The sequence below is a fragment of the Engystomops pustulosus genome, chromosome 6 (genome assembly GCF_040894005.1).
Source record: "Engystomops pustulosus chromosome 6, aEngPut4.maternal, whole genome shotgun sequence".
Classification (NCBI taxonomy): Eukaryota; Metazoa; Chordata; class Amphibia; order Anura; family Leptodactylidae; genus Engystomops; species Engystomops pustulosus.
In genome coordinates, this window is record NC_092416.1 from 71,830,486 (window position 1) to 71,850,736 (window position 20,251).

Sequence of the window (20,251 nt, forward strand, 5' to 3'; positions counted from 1 at the left end):
GATTATTATCCAGTCTTGGCGACATGAGATTTCGAGGACTCCGCAGAGGCAAGACCTATTTCATACAGTCTTGCACAGTCTCATAAACCTCTGCAACAACTATCCTGTGATTTTTTTTAATCTTTTATCAAATGGAAACATTGATGGTTTTATTTAAAGGCTGAATATCTGCTCTGACCTAATCCTGTGCACACTATAGCATTGCTTCTTCTGTGTATCTAAGTTGTCTTGTCTACTGGGCTTTGCAGTTATGTAAGCACGATTTTACCTAGAAAGATTTACCAGCCTCTGGTAGTAAACACGAATCTTCTCGTTCATTGTCTGCAAGTGGAAAGGCAGTACTGAGAAGTATATTAGCTTTCACCAGACATCAACGTATATATAATGTTCTGTGTAACATGTTAGAAGTTGATGTGTAACAGTAATGTGAGATCTATTCATGGCGTCATTACCATGAGCATGCACATTAGGTCATGTTGTGTCTGTGAAGACTGTTCTGTGTCCATACATTGCTGCAATGTGTTGCAGAGGGCACTGAATGGAAACCGGGTGCAGTCTGCACCTGGCAAAGCTTCCTGGTTTGTCCTGGACTAGATTTGGGCATGAACCAGTGCTTCCTCAGACATGGGTTTTCTCTTATATGCATTTGTTGTCATAAGTTGTTTTGTCAATGTTACAAATGTCCCTAACCCTGTGGTCACTTCCCCTGTTTGTCTCCTTTTACTTTTCTGCAGAGTTTTCAGGAAGTGGAAATGTCACTGAGCCCATGACAGAGAGTGATGCAGGTGGCTGCAGTCAATCCTAGTCCTCTTCCACCACACAGACATTTCATGTCATCCACACCCTGCATGAAAAGCAAAACTCATTTTTCTGTTTCTCTGGTTATTTTCACACTTGAGGCTTGCTTCTCTCCCTTTCTATTATCAATTGTAAAGCCTTTTTTTTTCCCTTCACATAACTCAGGAGCAGTGCTAACATAGTCCACTGTATAACTTCAAGTACCACCATGTAACACTGGAGGAGAAAGGAAAGCCATTCACTGGTCTAAGTATAAACCCAGTGGGGCAGATTTATCAAGCTGTCTGAAAGTCAGAATATTTCCAGTTGCCAATGGAAACCAATCACAGCTCCCCTTTAAAATATTAATGAGCACTGGTAAAATGAAAGATGAGCTGTGATTGGTTGCCATGGGCAACTAGAAATATTCTGACTTTCAGACAGCTTGATAAATCTGCCCCAGTGTCTTCTTTAGTCAGCGCAAGGAAACAGTGACAGGGTACAAAGTTATCATCCAGCTGAAAAGCAGCCCGGGACTTCAGTGGCTACTGGCCAACTTTCCCCTATATGTGAGGAATGACTAGCTGCCTTTAATTGTGAACATCATTTTAGCTGCAGTGTAATGTCCCCAAAGGCATCCTTTAAGTAAGAATAACATGGCAAAATGTAATTACACCAAGTATTCTGCCTATTCTGATGCAGGTTTTCAGAATTCTTAATTCTTAGGAGCAGCACCTTGTTTTGCCCTCTGGTTCCAAAAGTTTGCATTGTCTTTGGCTCCACCTCTTATACAGTAGGACCAATTACTGGACTATTCTGCCTCCCCAACACCTTATTATCCTCCACATACTGACAGGTGCAGCTTTAGACCCTCTCAGTTTAGAACCACTTATCCAGGTATCATGCTTTTTCTCCACTTCCACCCGCCACCTCCAGAGCTCATCTGCATGCCCCCTTTCTTCCTCTTGTGGGTCCTGGATTAAGCCAGGTATTCCCCACAACTGGATATAACTAACCTGCATGCAATGCTGTAACATCTATTCAAGGAGACGGGCAATTCTATGTGTGAGCTTAGTGCAGTTTCTGACTGCTTTCTGCTTTTTTATGTCAAGGTGGGGAGCAGCACATGACCCAGTTTTTCCGTGGAAACCTCGCAGGATTGATGATTCGTTCTGGGAAGCTGGAAAACAAAAAGGTGATTGATTGCCTGTATACCTGCAAAGAAGGCCTGGAATTCCCACCTGCTGAAGGTGTTGGTAAAGGTGTTAAGGTGAGTCTGTGCGTCACATTGTAGAAAGGGGGATTTTAAAAGCCATATTCTTCACTATTTATTCTTCACTGTGTCCTAATAATATAAGAAAGTTAGGAGCAGATGTTCTATTATATGAAACTGATACAGGCTATGTGTGGCATTCAAGTTAAGCTTAACCCCTTAAGGACGCAGCCATTTTGTAGCTTAAGGCTCAGGCCCATTTTTTGGATTCTGACCTGTCTCTTTACATGGTAATAACTTTTGAACACTGTTACTTATCAAAGCGATTCTGAGATTGTTTTTTTTTTTTCCCCCCCATATGTTGTACTTCATTTTAGTGGTAAATTTTGGCTGATAAGTTTTGCGTTTATTTACAAAAAAAAGAAAAAAAATGATGAATTTTTAGAAAAATTTTCGTAATTTGAAATCACCGCGTTTTCAGGCAGATCGATTTACCACCTAAATAACTTGCCGAATAACATTTCCCATATGTCTACTTTACATTTTCATAATTTTTGAAATGTCTGGATAATTTATTTTGCAGCACGCAGCCTACAAATCGAATAGCGATTTTCCGTATTTTCAGAATTGACTATTTTGGGGATAAATACTGTTTGAAATTAAATTTTACATATTTAGCATTAAAACCACCCTATTTACCAACCCATTTTCAAATCTTCACCCATCAAGCTATCAGAAACAGCATTTACGAAGATTGAGATCTTCATAGTAAGATCTTCATAGTGAGATCCCTTGAGATCTTCATAGTAATTGAATCAAAATGGCGGTGAAATTTAGAATGGTCAAATTTTGTCGGTTATACGTTCATTTAGCCCTAAAATTTACACATTTCCAAAAGATAAAAAGAGAAAACCCACCATAAAATGTGACTCTTACTTGTGTTATGGGGGCACAGCGAGGCGCAGAAGGGAAGGAGCGTCCTGCAGCTGCCAGGATTTTAGTTTTCTCGTTGCCCCCTTTTGAAGGCTATAAAATTTTCGCTTTTCCGTTATTTGGGCCATGTGATGCCATTTTTTTTGCGGGATGAGATGCTTTTTCCAGTGTTACCATTTTGGGGTTGGTATCACCTATTGTTGAAAATTTAGGAACTTTTTTTGAGGTCATGAGTAGATCATGAGGTCAATTTTGTACTGGATTTTTTACTTTTTTTTTTTCGTGTTCACCATATAGCCTAATAATCATGTTATCTTTATTCTATGGGTCGATACGATTACGGGGATACCAGACATGAATATTTTTTCTTATGTTTTACTAAATTTGCCAAATAAAACCTTAATGTGGGGAAAAATCTATCATTTTTGCATCGCCGTCTTCCAAGTGGCATAACATTGTTACGTTTTTGGCTACAGAGCTGGTTGATGGCTTGTTTTTTGCAGGACATGTTGTACTTTGCAACAGTATCATTCTGGAGTACATATGTTTTGTTGATCATATGTTTTGTTTAGTGGGATATAATAGGTAAAAATCATAATTTTTGGCGGGTTTTTAAATTTTTTTTTTTTTTTTTTACGGCTCAATAGTTATTTAGTTTTATTCTATGGATTGTTACGGGCGCGGTGATACTATATATGTGGGGTTGGTGTTATGATTTAGACTTTTTTGAGCGTTATATGTCTCTCTATATGTTTTGGGGCTTATGGGCATTTTTAGCGATTTATAAAGTTATTTTTTATTGAAAAACATTTTTTTTTTACTTGATCCACCATGGGACATGAACAAGCAATCATCTGATTGCTTGTTCATGATAATGCTCTGCAATACTCATGTATTGCAGGGTATTAGCAGTGTCAGCCTATGCAGATGTCACAGACGCCATCTTAAAGGCACTGCCTTCAGGCTTCTGCTATGACCCCAGAGGGGTGCGCCAATAGTGGGGTAAAGACCCCCGGAAGGCATGTTAAATGCCGCGGTTGCGTTGACCGCGGCATTTAACGGGTTAAACACCCGCGATCGGAGCCCACTCCGACCACGGGTGTTAGCCCGGCATGTCAGCTGACATCCCGCGACCCCCGATGCCGGTTCGGCTGCTGTCTAGCGCTGAACCCGCATCGTCTCTGCGCAGTAGCTGTACTGCACTGAGCGCTATTCGCGGGACTCAGCGCAGTACAGCTACGGTGCAGAGCGATAAAGGTGTTAAAGTGGGGTTCTCCTGTTACAAACATGTGGATAGGGGCTAACGTTCTCATCAGTGGGGTTATCAGTCATGGTCCCCCACTGATCCCAAGAACGGGAATCTGTTGTACCCCTGTCACACCCTCTTCATCTAGGGGTACGACTGGTGTACAATGGACCCCTGTTCTCGTGATGCTGTGGTGGGTCCCATCACTGAGAGTCAGCTCCTACCCTGTGTATAAAAGCTAACTTGTATGTCATTGGAGAACCCCTTTAATTCATGTAATTTAGGCTACTTTCACACTGCTGTATACTCACCTTGCTGTCCCCCAGTTGGGCATACAGCAGCACGCTGGAAAGGAGAAGCAATGCTCACCCCTTCCCTCTCCATAGCGAGACATGACATGGGAAGTTAGTATTGGAAAGTAACATAAAATCCAACTGTACATGTAAATTTTCTGTAATTTTTATCCCTCTCAGATTGATCTGAGTCCCAGCCAGTCCACTTTGACACTGGAAGGAGATGACATTGACCGTTTTGACCAAGCTATGCAACATATTTCCTACCTGAATTCCCGTCAGTTTCCCACCCCTGGTATCAGACGTCTTAAGATCACAACTACAGTGAAGTAAGTGATCAAAAATTGAAAGTGTTCAAAAGGGGTGAAAAAATAGCATTTTATAGCGCTGATGTTGTGTTGATGGAGTGTGTGTGGGTTTTTTTTACATTTTTTTATACAGAGTGTATAATTTTTGTTCATATTTTTGTTACATAATACACAGCCCTTCATTATTACCAATAAACTGCTGAAATAATTAATTTTATTTGGAAATTAACTAACGACTATTGATAAATATGGATTTTCAGTATTTAGGTACTGTTTGTACTCATTTCAAAAAGAATTGTGCTCTCATTAAAATATCCACCATCAACGATCATAGCAGTCCAAATGCAGGGCAATCTGTCAGTCATCCTGCCTAAGGGTGCATTCACATGTGCATCACTTGCATCAAACATTATGTTCTTGCTGGAATGTCCGGCCTTAACGCTCGGGGATCGGAATTGAACTCAGTGGGGGTCATTTTCTAAAGGCCCGATTCACGTTTTCCCGACGTGTTACCCGAATATTTCCGATTTGTGCCGAATTCCCCTGAATTGCCCAGGGATTTTGGCGCATGCAATCGGATTGTGGCACATCGGCGATGGCATGCACGCAACGGAAATCGGTGGGCATGGCCGAACGAAAACCCGACGGATTTGGAAAAACCGCTGCATTTAAAACAAAAAATGTGTCGCGGAGCTTGCACTTACCTTCACTCAGCCCGGCTCGGTGTATTCCAGTGCGTTCCAGGGAACTTCCAGTGAACTGGTGGACGTTGGAGGAACTGCCTTAATAAATCCTGGCCGGACCCGAATCCAGCGCAGAGAACGCGCCGCTGGATCGCGAACGGACCGGGTAAGTAAATCTGCCCCAGTGTGTCAGTTCTGTCGAGCACACGATGCAAGTCTGATACGAGTTAGTTACATCTGACTCGCTCGTGAGTTTTAGTCCTTCTATCATTTTGAAATGCAATGCAAAGGATGTTTGGAGGGGATTTGCCTATTGCATTTTGTTTACATAAACACAGTGGAAACCCATTTTGTTAATATCACAATTATGTAAATGCAATGTTAACACTATGTAAACACACAAGGAAATCTACCATTGCAATCAATTATATTTATCATCCGTGTTCTCCCTCCTTCTAAAATCAACTTTTAAAATGACGATAATGAGCCGTAAGGGCTCTGGTGGCGTTACCAGAGCCCCTCCCACTATCCTAAGTAATCTCACTGCAACAGAGGATGTTTCAGGAAAGGTTGATTTTAGAAGCAAGTAGGCCATGGATAACAAATATAAGAAGATTACCACAGTCGCAGTGTTAAATCTATGAGTAATTGACCCTGGTTTATCCATGCTTGAGTTTGATGGTAGATTTCCTTTAACATTTATCATATTCTACAAATTGGGGGATGTAATGAAGAGAATTAGCTGTAGCTTATGTGCAGCTGCGTGGACTTTCAAGTGAGAAGAGTGATATGGTTATAAATTGCTTCATCCACCTCCTCTGGGTCCCTGTCGTTCCCTCTATAGCACCCATCCTGCTTCTGCTAGATGGCATTAGACATGCCAGAAGACCTTTCTGCAGCTAAAGCATAAGTTAAGACCGTAGGCAAAGCTGTTAATGTGATTTTCAATTCCTATTTTTATTGTTCTGAGATGAGAGAAATTAAAAGACATGGGCGGCAGGATTTAAGATCATCTGTTATTGTATTTCTGATGAGGTTACCAGAAAACAGCAGGGATCAGCCCCAGGAAAGTGAGGATTTTCTTCATATATTGTGTCACAGCAGATGTAGATGTAGTTGTATATTCTCTATAAGTCACTTACTCTTTCCTTTGTTTTTTTTTCTGTAGATGCTTCAATGAAGAGACCTGTATCAGTGTACCAGATGTTGATGGCTATGTCATGGTGCTACAGCCAGAGGAGCCCAAAATCAGTGTCAGTGGCATTGACCACTTTGCCCGTTCTGCCTCTGAGTTTGAGGGCACAGAAGGGGTGACCCTGTTCCCTGAGCTGCGTATCATCAGTACAATTACACGCGAGGTGGAGGCAGAGGGGGAAGGAGATGAGGACCCTACAGGTTTGTGGCTAAACACGTAAAATGTTGAAGTTTTAGTTCTGCCGGCAGATAACATCTCCAAAGGAACTATTGTTGAATATGAGTTTTCAGAGCAGGTGCGCCTTCATTCCAATTTATGTAGCAATTTTCTTTTTCGGCAACTCATTTATTATATATGGTTATCTTAACACCCAAGAAAGAATTGTAAATGCTTATTTGCTTTCTCTTAATAGTGAAAGGGTTCTCGTTCACTGCTCTGAGTTTAATCCGTGGGATCAGACCAACATAAGGGTCTGTTTCCACAAGCTGGATGTGTTTGTCTTCTGTCAAAGAGACTGTCGACCCCTGGTGCCTTACACGTATTCATCACTTTCCATATTTTTATTAAAAATTTCTTTTGGCATCTGCTGCTTCTAAACTACACAGACAGCCGGAGGACAGTGTGGTCTCTAGCCAGTCTCTGACCTCTTTCTTGTAATCCCACTCATGACCAAATTATAGTTTACAATTGTTAATAAAAATGATTCTAAGTGTTAAATCATACAATATGTTATGTTTTATAAATCTAAGGTCTATGTTTACTGGAAAATGTGTTTGGATTTTGAGCTGAAAATTGGGGCTTATTTCATGACCCTGGTTGTCACCCCAGTAATTAAAGCTGGCTACAAATAGTCCAATAACTTCATGCCACTTTATGTAGCAATTTTCTTTGTCGGCATCTCATTTGTTATATGATTCTCTTCACACCCAAATAAGAATTGTAAATGGTTATTTGCTTTCCCTTAATAGTGCAAGAGTCTCTGGTGTCAGAGGAAATTATGCATAACTTGGATACATGCGAGATCAGTGTGGTGGGGGAGGCCTTAAATCCTGACCAAGAGAGCCTCCAGCTGGACCTGACCCACCTGCAGCAGAAGGGGATGGAGATGAGCTCTTCTGGTCAGGGCATTGTTATCACAGGTCAGTGCCTCTTCCTACTTCAGTAAAAGCGAATACTAATTTTGTGCTACTTGTTATCTCAGGGTTTAATTGAGATCCAGTTCCGGAATCTTGTAGTTTAAGCAGAGACGCAGTAACGTTCTGTTACTTTATCTTTAGAAGATGCAGGCAGACATTTCTTCAGCTGAGATCCCAGAGATTAGTCATGCCTGGGAAATCTGCCATGTTATGTAATGATGTCGGTCCATCTTCTGCAGAGCACCTGCTTGCAAGCAAAAATATTCGAAGAATAGGTCTCACCGGAAATCATGCACTGAAAAAGACCATCTCTTGTATTGCAGGTGTTGATACAATGGCGAATTACGAGGAGGTACTGCATCTGATCCGTTACAAGAATTGGAATACCGTCTCCCTGTTTGACAGGAAATTTAAAGTGGTGTGTTCTGAGCTCAATGGGCGCTACAATAGTAACGAATTCCAGGTGGAGGTAAGGATAACAAGAAGGGCATAACTATTGCCCATTGGCCTCCAATGATTTCAAGCTCTTCATTCCTGTGTAACTGTTACAGGTAAATGTGATACACACTGCCAGTCCCCCAGAGGCTCCAAATCATGCTGTGGCTCAGGCGATGTTTGTTTCATCTTATCAATCTCCTGATCTGCTGGGACACAACCCTGCCAACACACACACTGCATCAGGTACGTCTATGTTTTTCAGAGAAACATGGTACAGCCTTCTATCAGGAATTGGGTACACATTGGGCAGACATCCTGCAAAATTTCCTGTTTTCCCTAAAGCAAAAAGACCTGAAATGTGTCACCTCTTCAGACTTTACTATATACCACACTTGTTAACATGTCGACAATCTCCCTGTTTCAGGCTTCTCCTGTGTGTACCCAGCTTTAAAATATGTAATATATGGCCAAAACATCTGATTACAATCTAGTGTGTATCAAGCCATCTTTATGCTGGAAAAACTATTGGTGGCTGAGTGGGTAGCACTTCTGCCTTGCAGCACTGGAGTCCTGGGTTCAAGTCCCACCCAGGTCAACCTCTGCAAAGAGTTTGCATGTTCTCTCCGTGTTTGTGTGGGTTTCCTCCCACACTCCAAAAACATACTGGTAGGTTGTTTAGATTGTGAGCCCCATGGGGACAGGGGCCAATTTGTCTGTGCTATATAAATAAAGAATAATTATCATTATAGCAATACAATCAGAGCACCCATAATAATATTTTTTGTTCTGTAATGTACTCCTAGTGCCCTCTGCTGCTCACTTAGTAGTTTAGTGATGGCGCCCTCTGCTGCTCAGTCATGCATAGTAATATAAAGACAGCACCCTTTATTCCTCAGTCATGGACAAGATGTTTCCCTTTTCTCCACAGTGGTTCCAAGTGCTGCCACCATCGTCATTGTGGTTTGTGTCAGTTTCCTGGTATTCATGATCATACTTGGAGTGTTTCGTATTCGTGCCGCCCATCAGCGCACCATGCGTGACCAAGAGGGTGGAAAAGAGAATGAAATGGACTGGGATGACTCTGCTCTTACCATCACGGTGAACCCCATGGAGGTAAGTTTTCAGAGCTTAAGTGATGCCACACCACAGTACCTTCATCTTATAGACTGTAATAAATGTTATTTTATTTCCTAATTCAGACCTACGAAGACCAGCACAGCAGTGAGGAGGAAGAGGAGGAGGAGGAGGATGAGGACAGTGAAGATGGAGAAGATGATGATATAACAAGTGCTGAATCTGAGAGCAGTGAGGAAGAGGAGGGAGAGCAGGAGGAGGACCAGCAGAATGTCAACAGGCAGCAGCAGCTGGAGTGGGATGACTCCACTCTGACATATTGATCTCAGACGCCATAACCACCCAGTCACCACAGCTCACACTCATCACTCCTTCAGGCACATGGTGTAAAAAGTCATTCCAGGCGCTGAAACCAACCAGCACATGCCCATCCGAAAAGCGGATAGACGGTGCCCCTCTCCTGCCTTTCCAGTGACTGAGGTCAACTTCAGTGTTTGTCCACCCTGCACTTTCCTTCCACACTCTCTCTGTCGCTCAATGATGGCAGGGACACTTGCGTTACTGAACTTCATACTTCATTCCTGATTTCTGTTCTGAAAGATGCAAAACTTTTGGTTGAGAGAAGGGGCACAGGGACTCCATGTAGACTGCTACTGCTGATTTTATTGGTTTTAACAGGTTTTTTTTTTTTTTTTTTTACATTTTTCCATCCCAAATTACTGCATGTCAATACTTGGCAAAACTCCACTGAAGAACCCTTTTCCTGTCCAAGGTGCCAGCAACGTTTTCATCTGGGTGGTGTTGCAAAAGGCTCCTGCAGACAGTAAAAGGGGAGAAAACTGAGACTAACTTTTTAATATTTTCTTTGTAAATATGTTGGAGTCAATGTAATTATGTCCATGTTGCTAGTGTAAAGGGGTTTGGGATTTGGAATGCAGGGTGGCACCTGTGCCAGTCTTGCGCAACCTCAGTGAGGTAATTTTTACCTAGGCTGGCGAAGGTCTGCAGCCTGAGATAGACAAGGAATCACAATGGTGCAAGTCAGATTTAATAAGGCTCACTTTACAGTGCTTTGTCTTTCTTGCGCGATATCTTAAACCTTCCAAAATAGAAGAAGCACAGGGCTGTAACCAGTCATAACGTTAGGTCTGCTCTCGGGGACATGTTGACAATTGCCTTTAGTGCACGGCAGGCCTTAGCAGGTCCACCCGCTTGCTTTTGTAACCAGGTTCATTTTTCTGCAGGCCAGGTAAGGTTATATAAATGTGGATCATTGTAACTTCCAATCTCCTCCAGAATGGGGACTTTCATTATTTTGTGATTAGGGAGACCCCCCGGATATACTCGCTTGCCCGAAAGGACACAATTTGGCCAGAAAGACTATTGTTTACATGTGATGTTTTACTTATTTTCCTCACTTAGATTGAAGAAAAAATAATTCTGTACATTTTTGTGGGATGAGGAAAAACCACAAATTGTTGTGCTGGGCAGGATGGATTGTAGGAGCCTTGTGGTTCTCCCAGGCGAGATGAGGGGGGGTCAGTGCTGCTGCTGGGCATGAATGATGGGTAACGCAACCTGTACCTCTGCTAAAATATTGGGATTGTAGATCTGAAGGCAGCAGGGATTCACAGGTGATAACTAAGTATAGCTATGTATTGTGTGATTCATTTTAGAATAATACTGTTTCATGAAAGGTTTACTTAGAGGAAGACTACACCTAAAGTATTGATGTACAAAAGGTGCACCCTGGGCCATTCATATGGGGACGTTTTGCATAGTAGCCTAATTTTTTTTAATTTTTATTGAGGAAAAACTGGCAAAGTAATTTCCTACAGATGCTGCCCGCAGTCTTGCAGCAAGGCTAAAACACTCAGCTCCCTCATGCCTGCAGGGTCTGTGGATGCCTCTTTGTTATCATCACTAACACTTTTAGGTTGTGCTCCCTCTCATGATGGATAAAGTGCAAATGAAGGTTTTGGAGAAAGGATGGGGGCAACTAGTTATGCCCCCTGTAATTGGATTCAGTAAGGTGTCTTTGTGCCAGGTAAGTGGAAAAAGTATCTTATTGGATTGGTGTAATGTGTAGGCTATCATTAGGTCTGATATACATTCATATCTATGTATAGATTTAGAGGACATCACGTAAAGCAGGGAATTGTGGGAAGTTAGTTGACCCCCGTTGGTTACATGCAGCAGAGTTGCTGATGATAACTGACTGTATGTACACAATAGGGCATGAAGGACAGGTTAGATATACACTACAGGACGGAGGGCTGCAGACCAGCAAACTGGCTTAGGCTTTTATTTTTATTTTTCGTTTTGTTTACCATATATGTAAATTCTTAGATTTTTACGTAAGATATGGGGGATTGTTTAATGACTTGTGTGATAACGTGATAAACATAACTGCAAGCTCTTGAATAACCTGGGGACCTCTCCCCCTCGTCTTGTGTTTATGTTGTGTAGCTCTGTCCATCCATTTTAATATCAACGTAGCTGCTGTATTTAGACTTTAAAAACCAATTGCGACATGTAACGCAACCGCTAAGGCGTCCTAAACTTTCTGATGCTGTATGTAGGCGCAATGAATATAACTTTTCAGATTTGTATATTGGTGATAGGTCAGTTTGAACAGTCTATAAGCTACAATAAATTTCTGGTTCTAAATTCTGACGCTTGGTTTTATTCTCTCTTATGGTGCCGTGTTATTTTGCTGTGGTGGATGTGAGGGCTGTCTGGCTGTAACTTCCTATGTAAGCATTTTTTGTTCTTGTAACTTAAATATTAAAGCGCAACAGCAATTGTACTGTAACATTTCCTTCCCCATTCCAAATTGTATTTGCCACTTGGGGGCAAAGAGGCATGTATATTCTGTAGTAGGGAGTCACAGGGGCAGATTTATTAAGTGTCTAAAAGCCACAACATGAAAAACCATGATGCAGATGGGTCAGCTTCTGCGGTATTTACCATGCATTTCTACACTGGCAAAAACATATCAAACTCACAATCGCTGCTCCGTGCTTCCCCAGACACTTATTTTTCTCCATTCCAGTTTCTGATGCAGGGTTTGTTTTTCGTTCTGTTAAGGCAAAACCAGAATGTGGATCCAACAGGAACAAGCACAATCTCATACAATATAAAGAATTAACAGAATGCAAAGCACAGGCTGTCATACGTAGTTGCTGCTCACAAAGCAGATGGTAAGCCTCCATGTGAGATTGCTGTATGAACAGAGATAAGGACTTCCATGTATAGCACCTGATGGAACAGGCCATTTCTATGAACTGTGGATGAGTTTTTGAATTACTTTGGCAAGTGCAAGTTTTCAAGAGCATGTGGCCTCAACATTCCTATAATATAGTGAGTGTAAACTTTCCATGGTCAACCATATAAATATGTATTATTAAATCAGATCAATAACCATGAATGACTTCATATCGCCTGCATTGAATGTTAAACTGGACTTTGGGGGAACGAACTGCAAACATATTGTTAAAGGTGTTATGGCCACATCTTGGATTCCAGATTAGCAGCGCATGATCCATGGGGCTATTTTCAGTGACAACCTTCATATTGCTACAGCACCCCACATCTCCAAGCATCTGACAGTGGATAGAACAGGAGATGTCACTAAAAGCAGAACTAGGAATCGTGTGACCACCACATGGAAAGGCTTATTTTTGTTATTTGATTAGTACTATGTCATTTTAACAAAGTATAAAAGATGGGAAAAATGTGAGTTTCCAGACGATTCCTTTAAATATATTATCTAGTTGATGCTGAGTAACAAAAGTGATAATTGTGTTCTACCACCTTCATCTATCGAGGGCATTTGAGAATAAAGATGTAAGAAATAAGCAAGTACCGTTTGTTAAAAAGGGCAAGGTGGGCACTGACCAAGTCCAAAGTATGCACTGGAGATCAAAATGGGGTAATCAATCTATAATCTGTTGATTTTCTCAAATAATATTCTCATATAATATTTCTTTTACTTTATTTTGCCAAAAGTGTGATGATCATAATTAGAGATCAGCAATGTCTGTAGCAAAGAGAACAATAAGTAAATTTTCACCAGTGTACAGGCCTTTGCTATGAATGACTTCAGCACATCTGTGGCCACAGGACATCACTGGTCACTCACTGTTCTGTAATTCTATTCCAGTTTCTTGCACAGCTCTGTTACTGTTGTGGGTTTCTTGGCTAGAACTCTGTCACCAAGGATTTTCCAGAGGATTAAAATGAGGGCTATGGACTGGCCATTTCATGGTTTGCATTTTGCTTTTCAAGTAACTGCTTTACCCGTTTTGCTGTGTGACAGGGAACATTATCCTGCATGAAAATTACTGTCTTAATTAAGTTAACCCAAGGAACAAACCATGTGTTCTTGAAGGGTTCTGATACACACTTTGCCATGTAGCTGTATGAGAGGGCCAGCTGCTGCAGAAAACACTCCCCAAATCATGACACCTTCTCAACCGCCTTTCATCCATTTCTTTGCACACTTTGGGTTTAGTCTTTCTACAGTTTGTTGACGTTTTGCATTAAATCAAAATAAACTTGCTTTTGTCATGAAAATTAACAGTGGAAAAAGTCTCCTTATCCACAAAACATGCCTCTCAGTAAAGGAGAGTCTAGCATTTTTATTTTTTTTTGGCCAATGAAAAGTTTGGTCACTGTGAAGTGTACTTTCAGTCCATATGTTCTTACGCTGTTCAGTGCTGGACTGGCGAGCAATTCCAGCTGCAGTGTTGAAACAATTACCCATGGAAATTCTTTGCATTATCACGTCCTCTCTTGCATTTGTCTTTTGTGGGGTGACCAGCCTTATGAGATTGATGTTGTGAAAATGCAATATTCTAGAAATTATATATGTATTAGAAGTCCTAGCTTTGTCTGCTTTCTGGGACATTTCTAGGCTTTTCTGCTGGTCAGATATATCTTAACGCTTTTTCCTTATTGATATATATGGTGTTTGGTCTCAAAGTCACAATCAGTTCCAAGCCAATTTCTACTTTTTTTTTAAAAAAAAGTTGCAACTTACATCTGGATTCAGTTGCTATCTCAGGGAAAACTGCAGAAAACTAGCCAATGACTACCTTTAAAAGGAGATTGATGCAAAACAAAAATTCACAATGAACACATTCACCATGAAAAATCTAAAAAATTAAAAAGAAAAAGGCAAACCAAAAGTTTGATATGTGAGCCACAGACTTGTAACAACCAACTTCTCTTGCTTTGGCTAATAGATACACACTTTTGGCCTTCATCTGGACAACCTGCTGCCCGATGGTTTCAGCCACTTAAGAAAAACACATGATACTGGAAAGTGATGTGGCGTTCTCCTTGCATTTTTAAACGCAATCCATGTTGGAAGATGTTCGGCCTGATTGCGTTGCATTGTTTACCGGTTGCATGCATTTCTATGGAAACACATATGCAAAGGCCAGTTAAAGGGGTTTTCTCAAGAAAATTCTCAATCCCCTAGTGATGTCTACACGATAAAGATCATTTCAACCACTCAATTTTATTGCTATTTTAGCTCCGTAATGGTCAGTGTAATATTCCAGGGTGTTGGCAGGGACTCTCTATGCCGACACATTATCCATCTAGTTCTGGGAGCTGAAAATGTGCTTAAATTATCAGTGTACAAGATTTATATACACTTTCATTTACCTTCTGTCTCGTCTCTTTCTATATGTCAGATATTAGTAAAACTTTTAGATCAGAGATTATGAGATACTTATTACACACCGTCAGCTCTCCTACATATCTGTTCTAACACCCAGATCTCCTGCGCCTGCCTCCTCCTGGATAACTTATCTGCCAGTAGCTTACAGCTTCTCTATCCTCAAGCTGTGTTTTCTAGCAGGAATTGCATGACTGTGTGCGCAGGGGAGCAGAGCGAGATAGAAATCTCAGCTACACGTCCGTCACACAGAAATCCAAGATGGCGTCCACGACCCAAAGTCAGAAGTTACAGGGTTGTGCCTAGGGGAAACTGAAATTGTGTACACGAGGACTGATAGAGAAAGGTTGGAATTATATCTGTGAAATGCTCTATTTTTTGTTAATAACAGTGAATTAGAGAATGTGTTATTTTGTTATCCTGAGTACTTTTAAGAAACTTGTCTTCGTGGGAATCCCCTTTAAATAAGGTATGTCAGATAAAGGGGTTGTGCGACTATTAGAAAAATTTAGCAGGAAGACTGGGTTTAAAAAGTCACCATGACTAGTTCTTCCGTGCTGCAGTCAGTCACCGTGCCCCTTTATTAAAAAAAAAAAAAAAAAGGGCAGGCCTTTGATGGACCACAGTGTGGGACACCGGGAGTGCTGTTGGAGGAGAAATTGTTTTTTTTTTTTTTTTTAAGGCCTACCCAGCTACCACCTGCTAAATTTCTCTATTAGTCTGACAACTCCTTTAAGGAAATTAGGGGTTGCAGGTATCTGAAAATGTTCTCTAATTTTGATCAGTTATCTTTTACACTTCTCATTTACATTTTTATTCTGTAATTTAGAATATATACAATTTATAAAATAAGCTTAAGTCACTGTAGACCAGTAGTCTGCAACCCTTCGCTCTTTTCGGAGATGTAGGCTTCAGAATAGCTGGAGAGCCACAGGTTGAAGTCACTGCAGTAAAGCAACCCCAGTGCAACAAGCTTGGAGTGAGAAGAGTCTTGCATCATGGCGTATGTATACAAACCAATTCACACAGCTCCAGGTTCAGTATTGGAAGATTAGGCCATCAGCCTATGGTCCATGAGTAGAAGGGAACCATCAATTGTCAGCGACCAACAGAAAGCGAGACAAATCCTTAAATAGCCTCATGCTAAAGGAAGCCGTGTGATGATGGCTGTACAGGTGGACTAACACATGCCAAGGCAGCTCGATTCTGTGAAAGGCACAGTCTTCCCTGGAGTGTTCAGCATTGGCAAGGCTGAACCCACAATGACACCATGAAACTGGTGGTGTCCAAGCAACACAAGAGTTGTTGCAAAGGTAAATCCAAAAGTTTATAAGGAAAAGGAAAATTTGAAAGGACTGTCAAGTCCATATTGGAGGAGAGCTCACTTGTGCCTTAAGATCCGGATATTTTGTTTCCGAAAAAAACAAAAACAAATCTTTCCCTTTCCATCACTGTCTGTTGTCTTTGGATACAGTGTGAGCAAACCAGTTCACTTTGGTCTTCCAGCTTTCCCGCAGCGCCTCATTAAACTTTACTCGGAATTGCTTCAATGCATCTTCATCGCTCTTCCCAAGTGCTAAAGAGTCCTGTTCAGGGAACAAAAGAAAAAAAAAAAAGTCATTCAATAGTTATATATGATTATAATGTGAACTGTGCCCTGGAGAAGTATAGCTGCCCCCGTTCTATGTGATTATCAAACAAATGTGATCACCTTAAGATACTGAATATCTTTAGAGCAGGTGAGTTCAGGCAAACCTGCTGCTTTCATCAGTGCAAACAAGTTGAGGAAGAGGGCACCATGGCATCGAAGGATAGTGTAAGCTTTTTCACAGTAGTCCCGGAACCTGCAGGACCAAAATAAGGAGATTATTGAGTGGCTCTTGTCCTGTAGGTGGGAGATAGTGAGAATATGCATTACTATATGTAATTTACTACGATGGGATAGTCTCACCGCTCAAACTTTTCACTGTTGTTGGTTTTCCCTTGCTGAATAACGTGCACAAAATCGTACGTCAAGATGAAGGGAACTCGTTCTCGGTTAAAACCAAATTTAGTTTTGAAGTTACCAAGGAAGTGTCCGAAGTCAATGTGAAACAGCTAGAGTAGAAAAAAAAAATTCTAATGTAATTATCAAATTGCGGCAACTAATAAAGTGCAGAACGCAGAGTTATCAGCTCCTACCTGTCCAGTTTCACGTATCATGATATTGTCGCTGTGGCGGTCCCCAATGCCCAGAACATATGTAGCTACACAGTAGCCAGCACAGGACAGAGTGAACTCCTCAATCGCTCGCTCTAGCGCTTCTCTATCAAAAAAAGAAGCACATGAAATTTACACCTAAATACATGACCAGTAGCCGCAATGTGAATTACAACTATTCTACTATCCCTTTATAAAGGGAGAGAACTGCAGCAAAGAAGAGACGTTTTATTCACCCAATAGCGACACTGTGAGAAGCCTGTCATATAGTGTGCAGCATGAGGGAAGAAAATTATATTCTAATTGTACATTAATATTTAACAACTTGTATTAGTGGAGTATGGAAAGGACTTCTAGACTGAGCCCTGCAAAGGTGAATGAATACTTAAAGGGGTTGTCCACTTTCAGCAAATAATTGATATGGCTTGTGTAAGGAAAAGTTATACAATTTTCCAATACACTTTTTGTATCAGCAGCTCACCGTTTTCTAGATCTCTGCTTGCTTCGCTTTTATAGAAAGCTTCCAAGTTTAAGTGGATATAATCTGTCTATGTTGATGTGATAGTAATACCGTAGGAGTTGTGATTTCTCCCAGTGATAATAACGGCTTGTGCATCTGCCTGTCCATCACCTCTCCATGGACAGATTTTTACCATTGGAAGTAACTAGAGAAGCTTTCTACAGAAGTACAGCAAGAAGAGATCTAGAAATCCATGAGGAATTGATACACAAAGTATACTGAGAAATTGTATAACTTTTCATTACACAAATAATATCAATTATTGACTGAAAGTGACCAGCCCCTTTAATAGATGCTGATTCCTATCAGAGCCCTTCATATCGGCGGCTACTTCTCACATGAGGCGGGAAACCGCTTCCTAACATTTGTCTCTGTCTTGTATAAATATAAGTCTGAGCCACTTGATATGGATAAGTTTATCTTGCTAATTTTCTTTGTGGGCTACTGGGTTGTGGAGTAGCTGCGGTGTGTAAAGGGAACTGCGGCAACTCCATGCCCCAGTAGCCTCTTCCGATACCTCCTATGTGCAGTCTGCAGTGCATGCACAGCAGCTCTGGCTTTGCGGACGTGTATGCGCAGACTGCATGTAGGAGGGATCTGCTACTGGGGCGCTCGGACACTACCACTGTATCTTACAAATATGTAAATATTCTTCGGAGGCCAAGCTTTAAATATTTAATTTAAAAAAAACAAAAAACCCCCATCAAGCTGCAAGTACATAAAGGAACCTGCCACCGGATCTACCTTATTAGGCACACACTATGACGTGGCCGATTAAGTTATAGTGTGTGTGTGTACACTGGTAGGTCACATAGAAGTGCCCCTGGCCGTCTGCCTGAAAGCCGCAGGGCAAAGCATACAGTTTTTTTTTTATTTTTAAGGGTGCTACAGGAAGTTACACTTTATATGGGTTGATATATGGGTTAGATATGGGGTATTTGCTGGGCATGCAATTTTTTTTGCCCCCATGAACCATGGTTCCTGTCCCTGGAAAAGGAATTTGTGTGGAGCCATTCCCCGAATAAAAAAAAAAAAAAAAAAAGGCTGTAGACCACTGCATTAGAGGACTGGACATGCCAACATTAAAAAAAAACAAAAAAAAAACAAATAAATGCTTTAAACTACTGCTTAAAACTAAAAAAAAAAAAAAAAAAATCAGATTCTGAATATATATTTTCAGGATTTTCTGTAGAACGATTTTGAAGAAGACTCGTTATTTTGACTTTGAGACAAATTGCTTGAAGATTTCTGCTATGGTGACATCGAGAATTATGGATCGAGTGCAGAAAGCAGCACCCACATCCAGAATTGGCTAAAAGGAACCTGCCACAATGTCTGCTCCAGAATCCAATCCATAGGTGTCCCATTAGATGTCCAAAACCCCCCGATGCATACGCATACGCCACCCATTGTGTATGATATAGAGGCACATACATACTGGAGACACTGAAAATGCATTCAATGGCAGAGCTATAAAAACTCATAATATGGCAGTGAGCATGAGCCTGATACAGCGCTGGGGCATAGGGATGGGTGAGCATGCCAGGCGTCTGGAAGTTGGCAGAGCTGTTCGTTTACAGGTGCACAGTGCAGGACACTGAAAGTGCCGGAGGAGGTGCGTAAAGCTTAAATATTTTTAAAAAGCCCTCACCAGCCTATCTGCTTATTATTTCTTATTGCGTAAAAGGGGTTGTCCAACTATGAGTCGGCCATATTATAACTCACCAGCATTAGGGACATAAGAGGATTCTAGAGTCCTCCAGCAGGCCTGTCTGATGCTGATACATGAGCTGGGCTTATTCCTGGGTCTCATGCAAAGGCAATGGAATATCACGTAGTCATCTCTACGATTGTGAAACGCTGTGGAGTTTATATGACTTGATGAAACTACTTCTGGTCATGGAGAGTGTACACAATAGAGATTGGGGAGCTGTTCTGGAACCTGGGGGTCCTACTTAAAAAGTATCTTTACACCTGAACTTGTGCTTCAACTTTCTCTCTTTATATGTGGAGTTGTGCGCACCATTCATTTCCATCATTTGTTTATTTGATCTTTGAGCCTCACATTACTCTTAGGCACTCACCCAGGGTTCTTGCTCTTTAACCAATTCAGCAGGGCATCCTTATTGAAAGCTGCAGTTGCTGCCATGTTACTTTTGTTACGCTGGATGTTGGCAATAGTATCGGAGTGCATGACAACTTCAATAAGACCCGTCTTATCTCCTGTTGACAGGCAGCCATAGGGGGTGACCCTATACAGTGAAGCAAGCAATCCATTACTAATCCTTTATCATTCTGCACACTGACTCTATATATCTTTATATAATCTGCATGGTCAGAATTAGGCTGTATTTACACTGGCTGTTTTTGCCATGTGTCCAATTTACTTCTACAGGCATTACATTGTATGGACTTACCTGAGATCCAGTCCTTCCTTCTTCCAAAGAACATCCATCAATTTAATCATCTGTAACGTCAGCATGTCCTGCCGCAAATCTGTAAAAATCAACATTAGCTCTGTATAAGCTCCTGGGGTTTTATTTATGG

General features: G+C 41.2%; 2 protein-coding genes across 5 annotated transcripts in view; one reads left to right on the forward strand and one right to left on the reverse strand.

The window, feature by feature from the left end:
• CLSTN1 (calsyntenin 1) overlaps nt 1-11,969 on the forward strand; it is a 68,743-nt gene extending 56,774 nt beyond the window's left edge. For 2 of the 4 annotated variants that reach the window (XM_072156506.1, XM_072156507.1), the window contains 9 exons: nt 735-785; nt 1,890-2,047; nt 4,643-4,791; nt 6,622-6,848; nt 7,617-7,787; nt 8,108-8,253; nt 8,336-8,465; nt 9,151-9,335; nt 9,422-11,969. In XM_072156506.1, coding sequence (XP_072012607.1) covers nt 735-785; nt 1,890-2,047; nt 4,643-4,791; nt 6,622-6,848; nt 7,617-7,787; nt 8,108-8,253; nt 8,336-8,465; nt 9,151-9,335; nt 9,422-9,619 — 1,415 coding nt within the window. In that variant the 3' untranslated portion in view covers nt 9,620-11,969. The remainder of the gene's footprint in view (nt 1-734; nt 786-1,889; nt 2,048-4,642; nt 4,792-6,621; nt 6,849-7,616; nt 7,788-8,107; nt 8,254-8,335; nt 8,466-9,150; nt 9,336-9,421) is intronic. The other 2 variants (XM_072156508.1, XM_072156509.1) reach the window with 1 other exon arrangement.
• Nucleotides 11,970-15,783: 3,814 nt separating this feature from the next.
• Nucleotides 15,784-20,251, reverse strand: part of PIK3CD (phosphatidylinositol-4,5-bisphosphate 3-kinase catalytic subunit delta) — a 31,574-nt gene continuing 27,106 nt past the window's right edge. The window contains exons 18-23 of the mRNA XM_072156504.1: nt 20,122-20,200; nt 19,789-19,956; nt 17,167-17,290; nt 16,937-17,082; nt 16,697-16,829; nt 15,784-16,571 (exon numbers count right to left, since the gene is read on the reverse strand). Coding sequence (XP_072012605.1) covers nt 16,434-16,571; nt 16,697-16,829; nt 16,937-17,082; nt 17,167-17,290; nt 19,789-19,956; nt 20,122-20,200 — 788 coding nt within the window. The 3' untranslated portion in view covers nt 15,784-16,433. The remainder of the gene's footprint in view (nt 16,572-16,696; nt 16,830-16,936; nt 17,083-17,166; nt 17,291-19,788; nt 19,957-20,121; nt 20,201-20,251) is intronic.